This window comes from Acomys minous, assembly GCF_964271855.1.
Source record: "Acomys minous genome assembly, chromosome: 4".
Taxonomy (NCBI): domain Eukaryota; kingdom Metazoa; phylum Chordata; class Mammalia; order Rodentia; family Muridae; genus Acomys; species Acomys minous.
The window spans coordinates 44,010,090-44,029,503 of NC_140486.1; the positions used below are offsets into that span (position 1 = coordinate 44,010,090).

Here is a 19,414-nt window from a genome sequence, read left to right on the forward strand (position 1 = left end):
GTCCAGCTGGCAGCAGCCAGTGGAAAAAGGGTTTAGCAGTTCCGTGGTGGCAAACATTCCAGGCAGGACACTGGTGAGAAATGAGTCCTGTTTTTGAACTAGAGAGTGCTCTGGAACAAATGGGGGAGACAGGGAGTGATCCAGGATATGAGCTTTGGGAGACCCTGACGTATGAGGTGCGGGATCCCAGCGTGTAGCCCAGAGAAAGCTCTCTGTCCTGTCTGACACATGAGGTGCTCTTGGAAGCAGAAGCCAATAGCACAGAAGTCAATAGTGCAATTTACAAAGAAATCCGCAGGAAGGATGGATTTGGAATGCCACCATTTTGCCTCCCAGAATAAAGTGATGCTCAAGTCCTTAGGAAGAAAGACTGATGGGGAATTTAGTAACTGGTGGAGCAGGCAGGTGACGCCTTAACAGGAACATTTTAATGCGAAAGGAGGTGCAGACAAACATTTTGAGCCTCCACATGTGTCGTGATAAGTATTTAAGTTTTAACCAGAGTGTCAAGTTAACAAAATGGAGCTGTGGTGGCCTTTTAAATAAATGCTGCAGGGACAACTAGATATCTACATGCATAAGAATGAATTTGAACCCCAATCTCATAACATACAAAAATCAACTGCAGCTGGGTCCTGGACACAAATGTAAAAGATAAAAATGTAAAACACCATAGAAGAAAAAATAAGGCTATGTTTACATTTTGGTTAGGCACAGTTTCCTAGAGTAGATAAACTACATTCCACCATAATGAAAACATTTTGAGCTTTAAATAACTATGGGGAAAGTGGAAAGGCAGCCCATGGAATGGGAAAGTTTTGCAAGTCATATATCTGATCTGAGACTTCTGTAGAATAAGTGAAGAACTCTTTTGCAAGTCAATTAAAAGGAGACAAATAACCCAACTAAAATATAGACAACACACACAAACAGTCCTTTTTCCAAAGAATACTTGCTCAGTAAACTTGTGAACAGGTGTCCCTGTCATTAATCAACAGAAGTGCAAACTAAAACCGCCATAAGACACAGTGGTGTTGTGTGCCTGTAATCTCAGCACTTGGGAGGTTGAGGCAGGAGGGCAGTGGGTCCAAGACCAACCGGGTTGTACAGTGAGATCCTGCCTCAAAACAAAAAGCAAAACCCAGGAAAACCAGACACATACAAACAAAAAATTTACAGTGAGATACTACGCTTCATATACACTAGGGTGGCTATTGTCCATAAGCAGACAGTAAATACATGTTGGTAAAAAAATGAAAAAAAAATTAGAATCATTGTAATGTATTGATGTAAATGTCAGATGTGCATTCAGTTTGGAAAATAGCTGTGAGTTTTGCAAACAGAACTTTGTGAAAGAGAACCACTATATGAACGGTCTGCTCCATTCCTAGGTTTATATGCATGTGGAAATGCACCTAGACAAGAGCTTGCACGCAAATGCCCTAGCAATATTGTTGGCAATGGACAAATAGAAACTACCCGAATGCCTACCAGTTGATGAAGGGTTAACTAAATCTTATGGCATTTCCACTTACTGGAATGCGATTTGTCCATAAAGAGGAATAAAGCACGAATACAGGCTTCTTATATAGATAAACTTGGAAACATGGACAACACGAAACTGTCACAAAACAAAATAAAGCAAACAATAATCCAAAGCCACTGGAAGACGCAACTGTCAGTATCCGGAGGTTTTTGAATTCAAGAGACAAATGACTTGTACAGTGCAAGGGATGAGAAGGTCGGTGAGTGTATAGAATGCAAGAAAACTAGGGGATGCATCAAGCAATGCAGAGTGCTCCCTTCACCTGTACCTCAGGTGAGGAGGAGGTTTATAAGGCAAATGTAGAAATGCAAGCATGGGATCTCGAGAGTATAAAAGGCAATTTTGTTTGCTGTTTGATAATATTATGATAGTGCTAAAATTTTTTACATTATTTATTTATCTATTATTTTTTATTTTATTATGCATGGTGCTAAAATATTTTAAAAGACACAGTTACTATAATAGATACTTTGACCCAATGTCTGGGCTTCAGTTTATCCCATGGAGGAATGGGGCAGGGATAAATTGTCCCAAGAGTGTGTTCATTATAATATTCTTTTAATTTTTATATAGATCTGAATTTTTTATTGCAAAAAGTTAAAAAAAAGTATAGGAAAGATTGGACAGCAATATAGCAAATTATTACTAAAAATTTTGACTTCGAAAACTTAAAAGAAACACAATTGGGGGCCAAGTACATTTACCATCTTTTGATTTCCCCAGCAAGCTTGTGAATCAGAGTATACTCATTAAAAAAAATTAAATGTTTAAATTATTTAATTACTTTATTTTATGAGAACCTCATACATGAGCACTGCTTCTACACTGTTTCTACTCCTGTTTTCTCCCTCATTATTATTCTTACATCTATGCCCCTTTCTCCCTGCCCCGTGTGTGTGTGTGTGTGTGTGTGTGTGTGTGTGTGTGTGTGTGTAAGTAATATTTATGGAAGCCATCTAGTCTTCTCTGAATGTACGTGTGTCCATGCCTGAGCCCATTGGATTGGATAGCTGCACCCATAAGATCTCAGCGATGTGGACAGGGGAATTTCTAGAAGGTCCCACCTTTAGATGAAGAGTGGTTATTGGCTGCTGAGAGAGGAGGGCACCAGTTTTTTCCAAGGACAAGCTCCCACATAGATTACCCAACTCCAAGCGTGGGAGACTGGAGGTCAGTGTGCTTATCTGAAGCCTCAGTCCTAGGATGAGGAGAGGGTCCTGGGTTCAAGGCTGGCATGGCTTCTCAGACTCAGAACCACTTGCTAGTTGGTCCATGGTTGTTTTTTTCCTTGTGGGCTCCGGTGGAAGAGAGACAGGTGGGGATCTGGTTCCTTTCTTGCTTTCAGATGCCTGCCAGTGATCTCCTTCTAAGGCATTAACTGATAATCCATGAGAATACTTTGAGGATATAGCTCTACCCATGGACGTGTTTACAAAAAGCTAACAAACATATCTAAAATACCCATGAAGCCTCATAAAAGGTGTTCTGGACAGGTAATGGTAGTATGTAATAGAATGTTTGATGGAGAGTGTCCATTCAATGTGGACTTTCTTCTCTTTTCCTAAAACTCTTCAAGACTACACAATTCTAATATGATCTACATACATAATTTTTGAGTGCGCATCTGTGGAGTGAGAATCATTGAATGAATGAAATTTATATTGGGGAGATATCAACTTAGGGAATACTAGCATCATTTCTTTCTAAAAATTATCTTAGAGAGTGGAGTTAGCTAAGAATCTTAAGCATACATTTACAGAGAAAAAGAGAGAGAGAGAGAGAGAGAGAGAGAGAGAGAGAGAGAGAGAAGAGAAGAGAAGAGAAGAGAAGAGAAGAGAAGAGAAGAGAAGACAGACAGACAGACAGAGTCAGTACAAGGAGGGAAATTATCTTTTCCCCCCTCCGAGACAGGGTTTCTCTGTTTAACCTTGGCTGTCCTGGACTTGTGTTGTAGATCAGGCTGGTCTCGAACTCACAGAGATCTTCCTGCTCCTGCCTCGCCAAGTGCTTTGATTACAGGCACGAGTCACTGCACTAGGTTTGATGATCTTCATACTCAGTAAAAATCATCTCTCATGCAGCCTGAGCACCAAGTTAGGCTGAGAGTCCCTAGCGGAAGATGGGACACCCATAGAGTGGGTCTGGACTTATAGTAGTTCTAGAAACTGCTTCATAATATTCCAGATAAGGGCTAAAAGGGAGGGTCATCTTTATAGAGCTTAGAATTCTCCAAGACCCATGCTAGCCCATTTCTCTAGGAACTCAAAGATGCTGAGCCTGGGTGCTATCAGCCAGGCAGAGGTGGGAGTAGAAATTTCATCCTTCATGCTAACTTGTCTTTGCCCTCTGTCTTCTCTACACTGTCTGTATAACAGAAACAAGAGGGCTTCGGATATTCTCCAGTGACATAAGTGAATAAAACCAAATTCCTAACCCTGAGAAACTTCCAACCCATTGAGCAATGTAATAAGATGGACACGCAGTCTTTATTTACTGGTGTTCTAACATGCTGCTTATAACAACATGTTGTACAAGAGTATAAATAGTGTGCAGCTAACACAGAGGAGAGACTAATCCTCACAGAGGATGACTGACAAGAGCTTCCTTGAAGAAGCCGTATTTAAGGCTTAAGGGATGGGCATTACTGGAACAGATGACCGAGGGAACTGCGCCATCTTGCCAACGTAAATTTGTTCATTGTCCAGAATAACTCAGGCCTTGGTGAGGGGTACAAGGACAAAAGTGATTGAGGAGGCTGAGTGTGTATTGTCCTTAGGGCGTGGAGCAGAGGACTGTCGTGTGTATGCAGGGGAGTATGCTTTGAGACAAAAGCTCATGCTGTCAGTCCCAGGCTGGTTTCAAACTTATTATGTAGACAAGGATCACACCTAATTCCTGATTCTCCTGCCTCCATCTCCCGAGTGTTGAGATTAGGAGTGCTGCCACATGTAGATAAACTCTACCGTCTGTGTGAACGTGGGCTGGGCACATGGGTCCTTACGACAGCGTAATGAGCCGAGGCTGCTGGAAGGTGAATTGTAGCCAGACTGTGGCCACTCTATGGTGCTGTACTTAAGAATTTTTTTTTTTAAGGGGAGAGAATGAGTTACACTCAAACTTTGGTTTTGTTTCTAGCCATGAGACAAGTTACCCAATCTTTTTCTCCTGCTTTTAGTCGCCACTTAACAAATGGCAGATATTACCATTTCTTCGGGTTTTCAGGGACCACTGGAGATTTGGGAAACAGAAATGGCTGAAAGGATTTAAAAGTTCACAGTCATTACAAAATCATGGTTGTACAAACAAGGGATTGTGGGAGAGGCTGGGCTGGGTGAAGTGATGGAGCGTGGTTCTAGGTGGCCAGGAAAGAGGCTGGAACTATCTATAGTCTAGGCAAGAGACAAAAGTTCAAGACTAAGAAAGTGAGAAGGGACAGGCACAGTGACTGCTTTGCTGGCAAGTGGACTTTCCAACTAGCTGCATGTAGAAGGTCAGGAGTTGTTTTTGCCTTTGTTTTGACAAGTTTCTCTTTTTAACAAGGACCTGGCTGTCCTGGACTCACTTTGTAGACCAGGCTGGCCCTGAACCCACCGAGCTTTGCCTGCGTTTGCCCCGCCTCTGCCGAGTGTTGGAATTAAAGGCATGCGTCACTGTGATTGGCTAGGAAAGGATTTTTTAAAAAATTGCAATTCTAGTACTATGGGTTGGACATCTAGGATGAGGGAGGCTAAGAAGGGGGGTTTACCAAACTGGAAGTGGGATGGAGAGAAAAGAGGAAGAGATGCCAGAGGAGCAGGTCATTGTATTGCAGAAATAGGAGCCTGCTTAATTGTTCTGTGAGTGTGGCAGAGAGGTCCCACATCCTGAATCACAGGGGCAGGAAGGACTGTGTACTCATGACTACCAAGGGACTTCTTTTGTAACTTCATGTCATACACTTGACTTTGTTTTCTCCTTCTGAGGCTTCCTTCCTTCCTAGGTCCTGGTCCTAGACAGAAGTCTCAGGCTTTCCTTAAGACCAAGTGTGTTAGTGCCAAGATGCCCACTTGACCTCCCCCATCAAAGGTTCCGCAGAACTTGCTCCAAGTGCTCAGGTCTGACTCCGAGTCATTTTCAAGTGCAGTTGTTTCCAGCCCATAGTTACAGTGTATCTTTGAGGTTATTACAGCATAGTCTAACCCAGGACTGGCAAGTGGTTTCCAACAGGCAGGAAGACAGAGAGACAATGAGAAAACTCAACCCCTTTCTCTGGCTCCTTGGTGTGATGGTAACAATTACATAATGGAGACCTGGGCAGCTCTAGCCTTGTTTCCTCACAGAGGGCATCAGGGCTCTTCACTAGGATGGCCTCTATGGTGATTTTGCAAAATGCCTTCTTGTTATCCAACCTCCCTTTTATCTTGTTGGTGGGACCTGGATTGCCCCACCCTCCCTAAAAGAAATGGTTTGCAACCTCCCTAAAAGAAATTTCCTGGACCTTTCACTAGACAATCACATAACAAAATAATACTCAACTATTGTTGTCAGGACATAGTGGGGGCACACTTTTAACCTGCGCTTAGGAGGCAGAGGCAGGCATATCTCCGTTAGCTCAAAGCAGTCTGGTTTACATAGTGAGTTCTAGGACTATACGGTGAAACTTTGTCTCAAAAAAATTCAAATATTCTTCTGCCAGGGAGAAGGTTAAACTCAACAGTTTTCTTCCTATCCGTGTCGACAGCCATGTGTGCATGCTCTGATTACCCACATATTCACTCAGGTTCAGCAGGGTCTAATCTGCATCGAATCCCACCTTCATAGTTATTTTTCCATGTCTATGCAACACATCCCTTATTATTAACTTACTGGTCTTTAAATAGGGAAAATTTAAATTAAGTGTCCAAACACTCTGTGAACATAAAATTAATATTACTTATACAATTAAGAGAGTTACTCACACACAACATAATAGACACAGGGTATTTTCAACTTAGAAGCGAGGTAGTAACTTCCTACAGGATCTGAGGCTGTTCTCTCTTTTCTTTATTTAGGGGGAGTAGCTAAGGCTTGAGGGGTGGCACAGATAGACTGAAACAGATCTGAGACTTTGTTATCCTAAAAACACCCCATGGAGCATCCCATGGAGCACCGTGTTGAACCCTGTAAAAGGAATGTGGTTTTCAGCCTGTTATTTTGTGTTAATAATTTCTGGGTCCCTAAACCACCTAAGGCAGTGTGGGGGACACCAGGGTTCTCATCTCACTTTAGGGAGCCTGGTCTCTGCTATAGCTAGCCACTGAGTTTTGAATCTCTGCTAGATTGTGAATTCTTCCTTGATAGCAATGTATTCTTCATGCCCTTACCAACATACACCATGAATGCTTGGACACAATTGGCAGTTTTTAAGGAACAAAGTGGCAGCAAATGAAAGCTGTTAGGTAGAGAGGAGACAGGGCGATCTCTTCACTGGGAGGTACATGGGGGAAGAGTGGTGGAAAGCCTTGTAGTCAAAGAGGAGACAAACAAAGGCAACCGAGAAGAGAGGATGTAAGCCAGGTGCGGTGGCACATGCATGTAATCCTAGCACCTGGGGAGGCAGAAGCAGGTGAATCTGAGTTTGAGGCCGGCCTGGTCTATAAAGCAAGTCCAGGACAGCCAAGGCTATACAGAGAAATCTTGCCTGGAAGAATTAAAAAAAAAAAAAAAGGAGAAAGAGGAGGAGGAGGAGGAGGAGGAGGAGGAGGAGGAGAAGGAAGATGTAAACTTAAGGCAAATCACACTAACTTGATGATGCTCAGGTGCTCTTTGCTGGCGGCACAGTGTAATGCCAATGATGCTCTAGCACTAGACAGTACTAAGATCAAAGAAAGCAAACTCTACAACTATGAGAACTTGGCCAAGGCATTTTTCTTCTGGGTCTTTAATTACCTTGATGCAAAGTGGTTTATAACTTACCCACAAAGGTTCTTACCACTTTTGTAGGGTGGAGAGCAGGGCTTTGGAGCCTGGACCTGTCCTATAAGAGGATATCATGTATCTGTTGATCTTTATCTATATATCATTGTCTGTCTGTCTGTTTATGTGTCTATCTGTCTAATATGTTCATCTATCTTCTATAATTTATCTATATCATATTAGTCAATCATCTATGTATTCATCATGTATGTATCATCTCTCTCTCTGTGTCTCTCTGTCTGTCTCTGTCTCTCTCTCTGTCTCTCTCTCTCTGTCTCTGTCTGTCTGTCTGTCTGTCTCTCTCCTTCCAAGCTTCTATCATCTAACCACCCACCTCACCCACCTGTCTCGTACTGGTTTCAAAATATTTTAGATTATTATCACTGCCTTGTTTTTGGAGCAGGATCTCTTCACTCAGTATGGCTACTAGTGCACTGTACACACTCTGGATATTTGTTAGTTGAAAGAGTTCTAGTAATCTGTGAGGCCTACAAGAGGTTTGTTCTCTCTTTCATGTTTCCCTATGTATGTGCTGCCACCTGCCCAGATACTTAATAAAAACTTTTGATTATTTGATTTTGATTTCTAGAACTCTTAGTTGGGTCTGAGCATTGTGTGAGGGTATGGGGTAGGAAAAGTAGGGAGAAATTGGTGGGGTAGGCCCATCCCAGGTTCTCAACAATTGTAGAGGAATAAGGAGAGGGAGGAAGGGAGGGAGGGAGAGAGAGAGAGAGAGAGAGAGAGAGAGAGAGAGAGAGAGAGACAGAGAGAGAGACAGAGAGAGAGAGAGAGAGAGAGAGGGAGAGACAGAGAGAGACAGAGACAGAGAGACAGAGACAGAGAGAGAGACAGAGACAGAGAGAGAGAGAGAGACAGACACACACACACACACACACACACACACACACACACAGAGAGAGAGAGAGAGAGAGAGAGAGAGAGAGAGAGAGAGAGAGATTTCAATGTCTTACTTATCTTTAGATAGAGCTTGTACATGGGGTTTCTGGGTATGTTCTGACTACCTGTGCCATGCACACAGAAATAGTCATCGCTTATAACCATCTGCATCCATGAAAAGCTATTGCTATGGCCCAGTGATTCCCCTTGAATGCTGCGTTTTGGAATTCTTATTCTTTGTGCACTCTTGGAAAGAATAAGGTTTGTTTTGAGTGCTACTGCGGTTCTCCCACTCGGGCTCATCCTCTTAGCAGATGAGGTAAATGTCCAGGAATAAGAACTTCAAAGGCATGGAGAACATGTCTCTTGGATACGTCTTTTGAGGAGCCCACTTCCAGCTGAGCTCACTCGCTTATTTTTTTTTAAACAGAGTGTGGGCTGCACTTTATATACCCATGGCTCTATATAAAGAACGCTTTAGACATTGCTGACTTTTCAACTTCACGTTAGTCATCACGTTCCTATTTTAGAGTGTTCATGTGTTCGTGTATGTGTGTGTTAGAACAACTCTGGGCACATAGCATGTATATACTTATAAAAATGTGTTTAGAATGCACATCGGAAATATATATATGGGGAGAGAGAGAGAGAGAGAGAGAGAGAGAGAGAGAGAGAGAGAGAGAGAGAGAGAGAATGTGTGTGTGTGTGTGTGTGTGTGTGTGTGTGTGTGTGTGTAGTGTAGTGTAGGTGGGGATACAGTTAGGTGGGAGACTTCCCTCTTAGCAATGCAGGCCATGGTGTAAGGTAGAGCATTAGTGGAGGTGATTGTTTTCCTTGCAGACCAGCACACAGGTCTTTGAGGAGCCCTTGACTTTCTTCTTTCCTGTCTTGTTATAAGGGGATTAGAGTCCAATTAAGCCATTTAATCTCAAGGTAGAAATTCATGTTTAAAAACAAGATTTACAGCTTCTTAGCATCAGTGCAAGTCGAGGTTTGTCCTTTCAAGTCGCCACCTGCATGGCTCTAAAGAGTGTTTTTAGCTGAGCACCCAACACGGCACTCTTCTTAATTACCTTGCCTCATGCATCTCCTCCTTTATTTTTTAAAGTGCCCTTCAGCCTAAATAGCCACATGCTGTCAGAAATACTTTAGCTTCTGGACTGCTACAACTCACCTTGGCTTAGCTCTTCTCAGCATCTCAGTGAGCAGGACTAATAACAAAAAATAGTTCAGCGGGCCAGTGCTGACTGGGAGCTTAACATGCGCAGACATCCTTACAGCAGGCATTTTATGCCCATTACCTCATTAGGTACCCACTGTGAAAGCATCCAAGCTGGCTCCATGGGTGTGAGCCTTGTGTAGTCACTCGGGGCCATCACTTGATTTAATGTGCTGCTGTTACTGTCTTGAAATTCTTAACCATTTTTTGAGCAAGCGGCTTGCATCAAATACAATGACAAAATGCAAAAATACAGAAATAGGCATCGGACCCACAAATTATATCATCATCCTGAGAAACACCTGCTAACCCACAGGTCCTATTACTTACATTCTATATGATAACCAGGCTACTGCAGAAGGTATGACACATGATGCCCAAACTCTGTCTAGAAAATGGCTGCCCAACATCTCCTTAGAAGTTTTCTGGTGAACAGGCAATTATACTTACCTTGGGACAGAAAAGGGGGAAATATTTGGGAATTTGGGCAAGCTGTTTAACCCTTTGAACTCTCAGTTTCCTTTCCTGTAAAATCGGGCTAATAATAATCATAGGCAGGGTGCTTAAGGATAAAATGAGATCGCAAATATCTGACAGTCAATATGCAGGTAATATTCATGTATCCTGAGTGCCTGGCAGGTAGTCAGCATACAACAGTGCTTGTGACATGGTAAAGCTTTCTCGCTTACCACCCCAGTGCCAGTGGCTTTTCTCCCTACCTGTCCTGTAGAGCAGGCAGGGAAGTCCGTCTTGTCCCCATGCTGGGTGAACACAGAGGGACCGCTAGAGCTAATGAGCATGGGAGTGCTGATTTCCACCACCTGGTGACCGTCAGGAGAATGGACCATGCGGTTGAGTGTGTTCAAAGCTGTCGTGATGGATAACGGCCCAGACCCCTTCCTCCTGGACCCTGGGCTCTTTCGGAGGGTGGATATGTTGGTGGCTTTGTCTCTGGACGGTGAGGACATCAGGGACAGGTTTTTTGTGCGTGATAGCTGATTCCCTTTGTTCTTCCCTAGGAGGTGTCTTGCCGTGAGGTTTGGCTGCAAAGATAAGAGCATGGAAGAGAGTTACTCCCTCTGAGACCCTACAGTAGCTAAGTCTCATGTTCATTGGCTGCTGATGCTATCCCCTCAGGCACTGGCTCAGAAGGGTCAGTACAATAATTATATCTCTTATCCATGTGGAGTTCATACATTTGGTTAAGTGTTTGAGACAGTATGCATACATTCAGAAAATTGACAACGTCCTTCTGCTCATCCTGTTTTCTCCTATTTCAAGCTGCCATCTCTTCACTTTCCTTTCCTGTTCTTTGTCTCTCAAATCAGTTGTTCTGGCAAATTAGCTAGGGGGAAAAAGGGTGGAAAAGCCCTGGTGGGCAGTGTTATTGATAAACCAGTGGTTTAACAGCTGGTTAGTACAAATTCTGGGAACGTAACAAATGGTGTGTCTGATCTGGTGCCAGCCAGCCCAGTGCTAGATTGCTGTGTCACTGTAGCCTTACCTCCCATCATCCAACTCCCTTCATTAAGGGCCCCTACAGACTCATAGCCTTTGGAAATATGAAATTGGTTGAAAAAATGATGGTCCCTATGAATCAACTCTTCAATCTCAGGGCCATTAGTTAAATTCCTATTATTATATTAGTCACCATTTGTTCTCCAAAGCCACACATCTCATTCTAATTTAGAAATTCAACTAGAGACATAAAAAAGAATATTCCCATTTAAGAACTTTTTAAGATGACAATGTGCAGAGGATTAAAATAGCTAAGATAGAAAACTTTGAAGAAGAGGTAATTCTTGTCTAAAAAAAGCTTGCCATCTTGTGAAAAGCTCAAGTGGGGAATTAGTGTTGTTATGTTCATATTTGTGTGTGCACACACATATGTGCAAAAGGCAAAGGTCAATCTCTACTGTGATTTCTCAGGGGTGGTCCCCTTGTATTTTCTGGCAAAGTCTCTCATTCTCCTGGAGCTTATTTATAAAGTGCTCTACTGAGCCATCTCCCCAGAGCCCTTTAAAAAAAAGTTCATTTCAAAGATAAGGAAGCTGAGGCCCTATATAAGTGTCATAAGTGATAGAGCCCATGTTAAGCTAGTTAAACAAGAGACCATCGACGCTAATATCTTTCAGTATAACAGGGAGTAGGGGAGTGGCTACTTTAAATTGGTGGGGGGACAGATCAAGGAAGAGCCTTCAGGAAGGTGACATTTAAGCTGAGACAAGTGGCGAGAAAGAGATGGTTGTGTGGAAATGAGGATGTGAACAGGCCAGAGAGAAAGAACTAGAGAAGGACGGAAGGGGGACAGGTGAGGAGACAGGGAGAGGTGGCCGCAGGGTTGGCAGGCACTAGATCGCACCAACTCGGGAGGCTCTGACTTATTTTCAGTGTAACAGGAAGCTCCTGGCAGGGTCTGGGAAGAGGAGAGACTGGATCTGATTTATGCTTTTTGAAGCTCATGTTACGGTTTGGCAGTTTCTCATAGCTAAACACATACTGAGCATCTGATCCAGCAAGCCTGCTTCTGGGTACTTACTCGAAGGAAGAAAGAAGAAAAAAAATGCGTGCTTAAACCATGGTTTTATTTAGGGCTGCCAACAACAGGAAACAACCTGAATGTCATTTACTACTGATCGACTGACTGATGGTTTGTCTGTGTGCATGTGGAGGCCAGAGGCCACCTTTTGTTGTTGTTCCTCAGGAGCTGCCCAGTATGGATTTTAGGCAGGGTTTCTCACTGGCCTAGAGCTTGCCAATGAGGCTGGCTGGCTGGCTATTGAGCTCCCCGAGTCTCCACCTCCCCAACGGTGGGAAGACAAGTGTGTGCCATCGTAAGTGGTTTTTTTTTTCTGTTTTCAACTTGGATTCTGTGGTTGAACTCAGGTTCTTGTACAGTAAGACTTTACAGGCTGAACTATCTTTCCAGGTGCCGAGGTCTTTTAAATGTTAAAAAATAGTAACTCTGGGACATCTGTGCTTTGAGACACTGTTCACTAATAAAAAAGAAAAACAGCTATGGACACATAACACAACACAGACTTATCTCAAATGTGCTAAGCAACGTGAAGGAAGCCAGGCTCTATGGTGTTCTATTTATAGAACACTCTAGGAAAAGAAAGCCATAGGGGCGGAAAATAGATCACTGGTTACTAGGCATTGGGGGTCTGGGAAGGAATAGACAAGAGGGTGTGGCATAAAAAATTTAGGGAGGACATGCTGGAACTTTTCTATAAATTGACCATAGTGTGTTTATATAATTATATATGTTTATCAAAACAGATAGACGGATATATAAAAAAGCAAAAAGATATTACTCCATACAAATGAAAATCTCATTATTAATGTTACCCAGAAGTGATGACAATAAGTAGGGAGACCAATTAGGAAGGCATTGACTTTGTTTCCGCAGCTCTAATGGTGGTTTGGACTAAGGACAATGCCTTGCAAGGCCCCACAGCACCTGCCCCTCCATGGTTTCACAAGAAGAGGACAGCTGATATCTTTCAAATTGAATGAGTGATGCTCTTCACAGCCATCTGAAACTATAATGGCACACGCTAATTCTTTCTTACTTGCCCTGCCTTTTCTGTGTCCAGGTGGGCACCACCATCACCTTTTCAAAAATTTAAAAATCAGTAAACCAAACAGAAGGCCTCCTGAGACTGCTTTTGCCCTGCCGTCCTCTGGTATAGCCGCTAGCTCAGCTGGGCAGGACTGCAGGGCTCTTCCGTTTGCACTCATTTGAAACAATATCCTTGAAGTTGGTTGGGCTGGATGAGGTTCACATAACTGAGGCTGCCCTGTGGAAAAGTCCAGACCAGAATGGGCAGAGGCTTGGCTCCTGTTTTACCACCTTTTGTGCAGGTGCAGCTCAATAAATCAAATGATGCAGTAACAGAAAAAAATCTTATTTATGTGCACAACACACACACACACACACACACACACACACACACACACACACACACACAATCCATGTTATCCTTATAAGAAAGCCTTCCATTTAGTTTCTCTACACACTTAGCGCTGGCAGCACACACTTCAAGAGTTCTTTAGCACACGCTGGTGCTAATGAAATTACTGGAGTCAAAACTTTAAGTACTGCTTTAAAAAGCTCAATTTAGATTTGAAGTAATGTTTGAAAAGCAGGTTCCCAATTAGACAAACCACTTGATTATCTTCTTCCCCCTCCTAGCAATTAGGGGAACAAATGAAGCAATGGCCAGTTTAATGATGATTTTGAGGGTTCTTGTAATTACTAATTTTAGAGGTAAATTGGTAGTGAGAGTATCCAAATGAATAGTCATTAAATACAGAAGTTTTTTTGGGGGAAAAACCAGTTTTCAGAAGACGGGTAATAAAATTAATGCTTACCCCTTCACCCCAGAGCTATGAAGAAGCATCTCAAAATAACACAGGAGATCAGGCCAAAGTCTCCCACCTCCAATGTGTTACTTAGGTACCAAATACAGGTCCTGGGGGAGCTAACATGGTCTTCCTAACATCTTTATTGTTTCTGCTTAGAAAATGGCTCCACCCCTGACCCAGGCACACGAATCATAGAGTGGAGATGCCCCAGGCCACTTCCTCTTTCCCATGTCCTCCACCTCTGCAGTCCCCAGATGGCTCAGAAGAGCTAGAATTTGAATTTGTTCCAGAATTGCCCGTTTGTTTCCAGTCTAGCAGTCAAAGTCGAACCATTTCCTAATGGAGCCATGTAGCCATGCATGCCTCAGCCTGCTCGTGCGTCTTTCTGTGTTTCTCTCTCCTTTTTTGTATTTATTCTTTCCACTGCATCCTGGAAACCTGCATCTGGGCCTGATGGTTCATATCTGTAATCAGAGATCTTGGGAGGCTGAGGAAGGTTGGGGCTAGCTGAGCTGTACATTCAGTTTTAGGCCAGATTAACAATGAGTCCCTGTCTTATAACAGAATAAACAAATGAACTCCAACCAACCAACCAACCAACCAACCAACCAACCAACCAATCAACCTACAATTGAACAACACAATTGAAAAACAACACTTGAACAAAACAAAACAAGCCCGATCAAGTCACTGCTTTGCTAAGAGCCTTTTATGGCTTCAACGGATCTCTGGGTCAAATCCAAATTTATTATAGCATGTGTCGAGACTCTCCACTATGTGGTTCCATGGGGTCCCCTCTTATCTGTCCACTTGGAGCCATGTGACTGTTCAGGCTGATGGGCAGTAGGTGAATATGGGCAGTGGTCCATCAGAGGCCCGCAACTATGAACATAAGCACAGTCCACTCTCCCGTCCCATGGGAACTATGCAGGGAACAAGTGTTCCAGTTGTCGCAGCTATAAGGTGGCCCAGCCTTGTTACTGTGGGTTTCCAGGTGGCTGTGGGTAGAGCCATGAAGCATCATCGTAAGCTGAACATACAGTGTAGGTGAGGAATCACCATATTCTTTGTTAAGCCACTGAGACTTTGGGACTGTTCTGCATCAGAGCATCCCCTAGCCTTTTCTGACTGTTTACAAAATGGTTCGTCATTTACTACAATTTTCTTCTTTGGCTTGGTGACTTAGCTTTGCCTATAGTTGTCTCTGGGTCCTCATGGTGCACCACGTCTATGGCCCCAATTGCTTTTCCCTCCGTTCATACACTCCTAACCTTAATTGCTTCTCAGTTGGCTCAGATGGCGATTGCTGACCTCCCAGATTAAGTTGCGCATCACAACCCCCCCCTAACAATTCCCTGTACTTCACTCTTTGCATCATCCATCATCCTGATAATTAATTACTTCAGTGCCTGACTCTGTGATCTCTGGGATTAGGGACCCATATCTATACCGTATCTTTAGAATTTAATGTAGAGCAAGTGTCAATGAATGATTAAATAAATGAGTGTACAGGACAGAGTCAGAGCGAATGGTTGATTTATCTTTTTCTAACCACCTCCAAATAGGTTTTCATTTATTCATTTTAATGCTTTAAAAACTGTTGTATTATTATTGGATCCCAAGGCCTTACATAAACTGGGCAAACTATTTTTTTTTTTAAGTGGAGAGCCTGTTCTGTGTTAGCTGGCTTGTAAAGTCTAACCGAAAGGTGCACCTGTCACATATTTAGAGAAGACAGAAATCAACCAATGTTCGTGTGGCTACTGAAATGTTCTGGAAATTTCTTTTTCCCAGCAGAGCCTCATAAAACAGGTGACATTTGAATAGGTAGGAAGCACAAGGCAGGTGTGCCAGGAGAAGAGACAAGACACAAGGAATGACAGTACCTTCGAGTGAGCATTACTCTAAAACACAGCTGTTCTGCACTGCTTTCCCTCCACCCTTCCCTCCACTGTTACTTTGACTGGCAGAGGACATACCCAACATGCTGGGCAGTGCTGAGGACACACCCTTCATTGCAGAACCTGCTCTGGCTTTCGTGCAGGGAACAATTGGCTTCTTCTCCCCAGCTATGTCTCAGTTCTGTTCCCCCACCCTCTGGAGGGTGGGGACACTGCCTTGTACTTCTTTTATAGCTCTCGATACTTCTGACTTTTAATACTTTTATGCGTGGTAAGCACCAAGTGAATGCAGTTAAACAATGAAAACTCTTTGAATTTGCAATGACTTGCTTGGAGCTAGGGTGAGGCTCATGGCTAGTGAGGTTAGCGACTAGAGGTTGGATAATTATACTGGAGAGATAGATATTTTTTTTGGGGGGGGGAGTATGGCTGGAGAAGTAGCTCAGGAGGCTAACTGCTTGCTCTTGGACCTGTGTTTGGAGCCCCCCAGACCCTGCATAACGGCTGAGTGTGGTAGCACAGGCCTGAACCCCCCAGTTATGGTGGTGAAGGCATGGCAACTGGCAGATCTTTGGGTGCTTGTTGGCCATTAATCAGCAAGAAAACAAGCTCCAGGTTCATTGAAAGACTCTCAAAAATAATACAGAGAGCTGTAGAGGAAGACACCTGATGCCAACCGCTGGCTTCCATCCGGAATTTTACCATCTAGAGGTCACTGCTGCCAATATGTTGGTGTATGTCGGTGCGTGTTATTGCAGTCCCTTTCTCGATTCTATGCACAAACACATCCTTATAGGGAGGGCTCCTTTCAACTTAGCTCAGCTTTACTTTATGGTGGTAGAAAATACCTGTGACACCATTTCATCCACTGAAGTGTCGAGTTCAGCAGTATTAAGTGCACTCACGTCGTCATCGGAAGAGCACCAGAACTTTCTCATCTTGGGCATTTGAAAATCTGTACTCATTCCATTGATTTATCAACTCAACAATAAATCATATATTTTCCCATACTTTCAAGTTCTCTACAATATTATTCTTTAACATTTTAAGTGTTATATATAAAATTTTTCTAAGCCAGGCATGGTGGCACATGCCTTTAATCCTAGCACTCAGGAGACAAAGGCAGGTGAATCTACGTGAATTTGAGTCTAGCTTCTGGTCTACACAGTGAGACCCTGTCCCTCCCTCACAAAGTGAGTCCTTAGTGTTTAGATTATTTCCACATTTTCATCTTTACATACAATGCTGTGGTGAACATTTTGAATATTTTGTACAAACAATTTTACATGTTTTAAAAAATATTTCCTTATAATCAATCCTCAGATGTGGGATTGTTAACATAAAATGGTGTAGACTTTAAGGTTTTTTTATTACAATTTTTAAATAAAATATTTTTATATATACCTTTATGTTATCACACATGTATACAATAAATTACCTACAGCAAGAAGAACTATGAAACAATCAGAAATTATATATATGTTACATTCATAGTGTTTTGCCTATTTGTATTTGGCAGCCTTGAAAGAAACATTTTTCTTATCCTGGTGAGGCTAAAATTCTGAATGTAAATCAATATCTATCATAACTCATCATTATCAACTTAAAACATCTGTCTAGACCTAAAAACATCTTAACCCCTAAACAACTAAATTTAATTGTAAAACTAAACTATCTGGTCTTCAACCCCATCAGAGACTTGAGAAGGAATATAATTAATTACCTGAGTATACAGGGAGTGCAGAGTTTTTTTTTGTTTTTGTTTTTGTTTTTGCTTTAAATATAGGTGAATTTACATTTTGATTTGTGAAATTTCACGACTTTACACTCAAGGAACAGAACAAAAAAGCCCCATTCCGCCCCCCACCCCCATGCCCGCAACATTCACCAGAGTTAGGTGTCAATGTGTGGACTGAGCCTTTCTAGGGCTCCAGTGACTTTAAGCCTCATGTCCTGCAGGAACTGCCCTCAGGCAACCCAGGGGCACACACCCCCTTCTGAGCAAGCTTGATTCCCATGTGGACGGGAGACTCACATACCTCTACGAACAAGATGGGGAAGATGCCCACTTTATCTCCTAGCTTTCCTTCTGCCCAGTTCTCATCCACTCTGCTGATCACTGTGATGATGTCATCCTGAAAGAGAAGGCCTCGTGTCAGCTTTACCCTCCACTTTCAGGTGATAAAAGCTTCCATGGAGATCTGTTTATAGCAAGGAGCAAAGGTGTAGCTCTTGAGTAGGTTATGTGGGAAATATGTCTGTCATCATAAAGGGTAGTGTTTGGGTCATAAGATTTTTCAAGAGGAATGGAAGTGATTTGAGGACCAATGGAACCTGGTCGGAAACCTCCGGAAAGTCCAATCACTAGTAGGGTCTATGGTTCTCATTTAAATTAACCTGATGCAGAAGTCAAGAGGGAAGCCACAGGAGACGCAGCTCTAGCTTGGCAGCAGGAACCACTTTGACATATTAAAAGTTTCAGAACCTCAGTTTTAATATGTCAAAAATAAAGCAGCTTTCTCTCAAAATGTTCTAACTACGGAAGATTGTAAACACAGTTGCAGTTAAAATGCTGATAAGAAAAACAAGTGGATTCTATCCACCACGGTGTAGGTACAACAGCTGCTTCTAATAGAGCTGTTGACATGGTTTTTTTTTCTAGATGCTTTTATAGTAAAACAAAAGATATACGTGTATAAATATTGATTTACATACTTTTCAAGACATACATAGATGCAGTCAATAAAGTCCATAAATCCTGGAAATAAGCTGGACCAATCAACTATATCTACGCACCCTGATGCAAATCGAAATATAAAACTTAGCTCCTCTTTGTGCATTTTCGCACACTCTAGCGTTGTGATCGCTGACCTCTAATATTGTCCATTCATTTTGTTACTTTTCTACTTCATACAAATTATGTCATACTTAATACCTCAATAGAAACACTTTTTGTTATCCTCTGCCCCAGACCATGTGTGGGACATGCACCATGGTATGTGTGTCATGTACCATGGTGTTTGTGTGTGTGTGTGTGTGTGTGTGTGTGTGTGTGTGTGTGGCTCAGAGGACAATGTGTGAGAGGTGTAGCTCAGAGGACAACGTTTGAGAGTTGTAGCTCTCCTTAAACCTTGTGGTTTGCGGATTGAGTCATCAGGTTTGGCAGCAAGTGCCTTTACCTACTGAGCCACCTCCATAGCCACCACACCCTCTTTTTGTTTTTTTGAGATAAACTTTCTCTGGAGCCCTGGCTGGCTTCAGTGACCCTCCTGCCTCAGTATTAAAGATACATGCCACCACATTTGTCAGAGGGAAGATCTTTAGTTGAACTTGAACATGCCAGAGTTAGGACTATCCTAGATTTTTCTAATGAAGTTTCAGTGTTCTACAGTGACAGAATGGACAAAGCTCTCTGATCTGTGGTCTTTGTCACACTTTGCCACTGACGTACATGGGCCGTCCATCAGACACCCAGTTCAATGAAAGGAGTGAGAGGAGAGACATTGCTTCATCACTTTGTTCCCAGTGACTGAATTGTCAGATGCG

The 19,414-nt window shown here is 42.7% G+C and overlaps 1 protein-coding gene across 6 annotated transcripts in view; it reads right to left on the reverse strand.

Moving 5' to 3' along the window:
- Positions 1-19,414, reverse strand: part of SH3RF2 (SH3 domain containing ring finger 2) — a 116,582-nt gene that overhangs the window by 44,380 nt on the left and 52,788 nt on the right. For 5 of the 6 annotated variants that reach the window (XR_014778459.1, XM_084778196.1, XM_084778195.1 and 2 more), the window contains 2 exons: positions 17,908-18,003; positions 10,316-10,639 (listed from right to left, as the gene is read on the reverse strand). Coding sequence is in view for 5 of the 6 variants with exons in the window: in XM_084778196.1 (XP_084634322.1) it covers positions 10,316-10,639; positions 17,908-18,003 (420 nt within the window). In the remaining variant the exon portion in view is untranslated. The remainder of the gene's footprint in view (positions 1-10,315; positions 10,640-17,907; positions 18,004-19,414) is intronic. The other variant, XM_084778198.1, reaches the window with a different exon arrangement.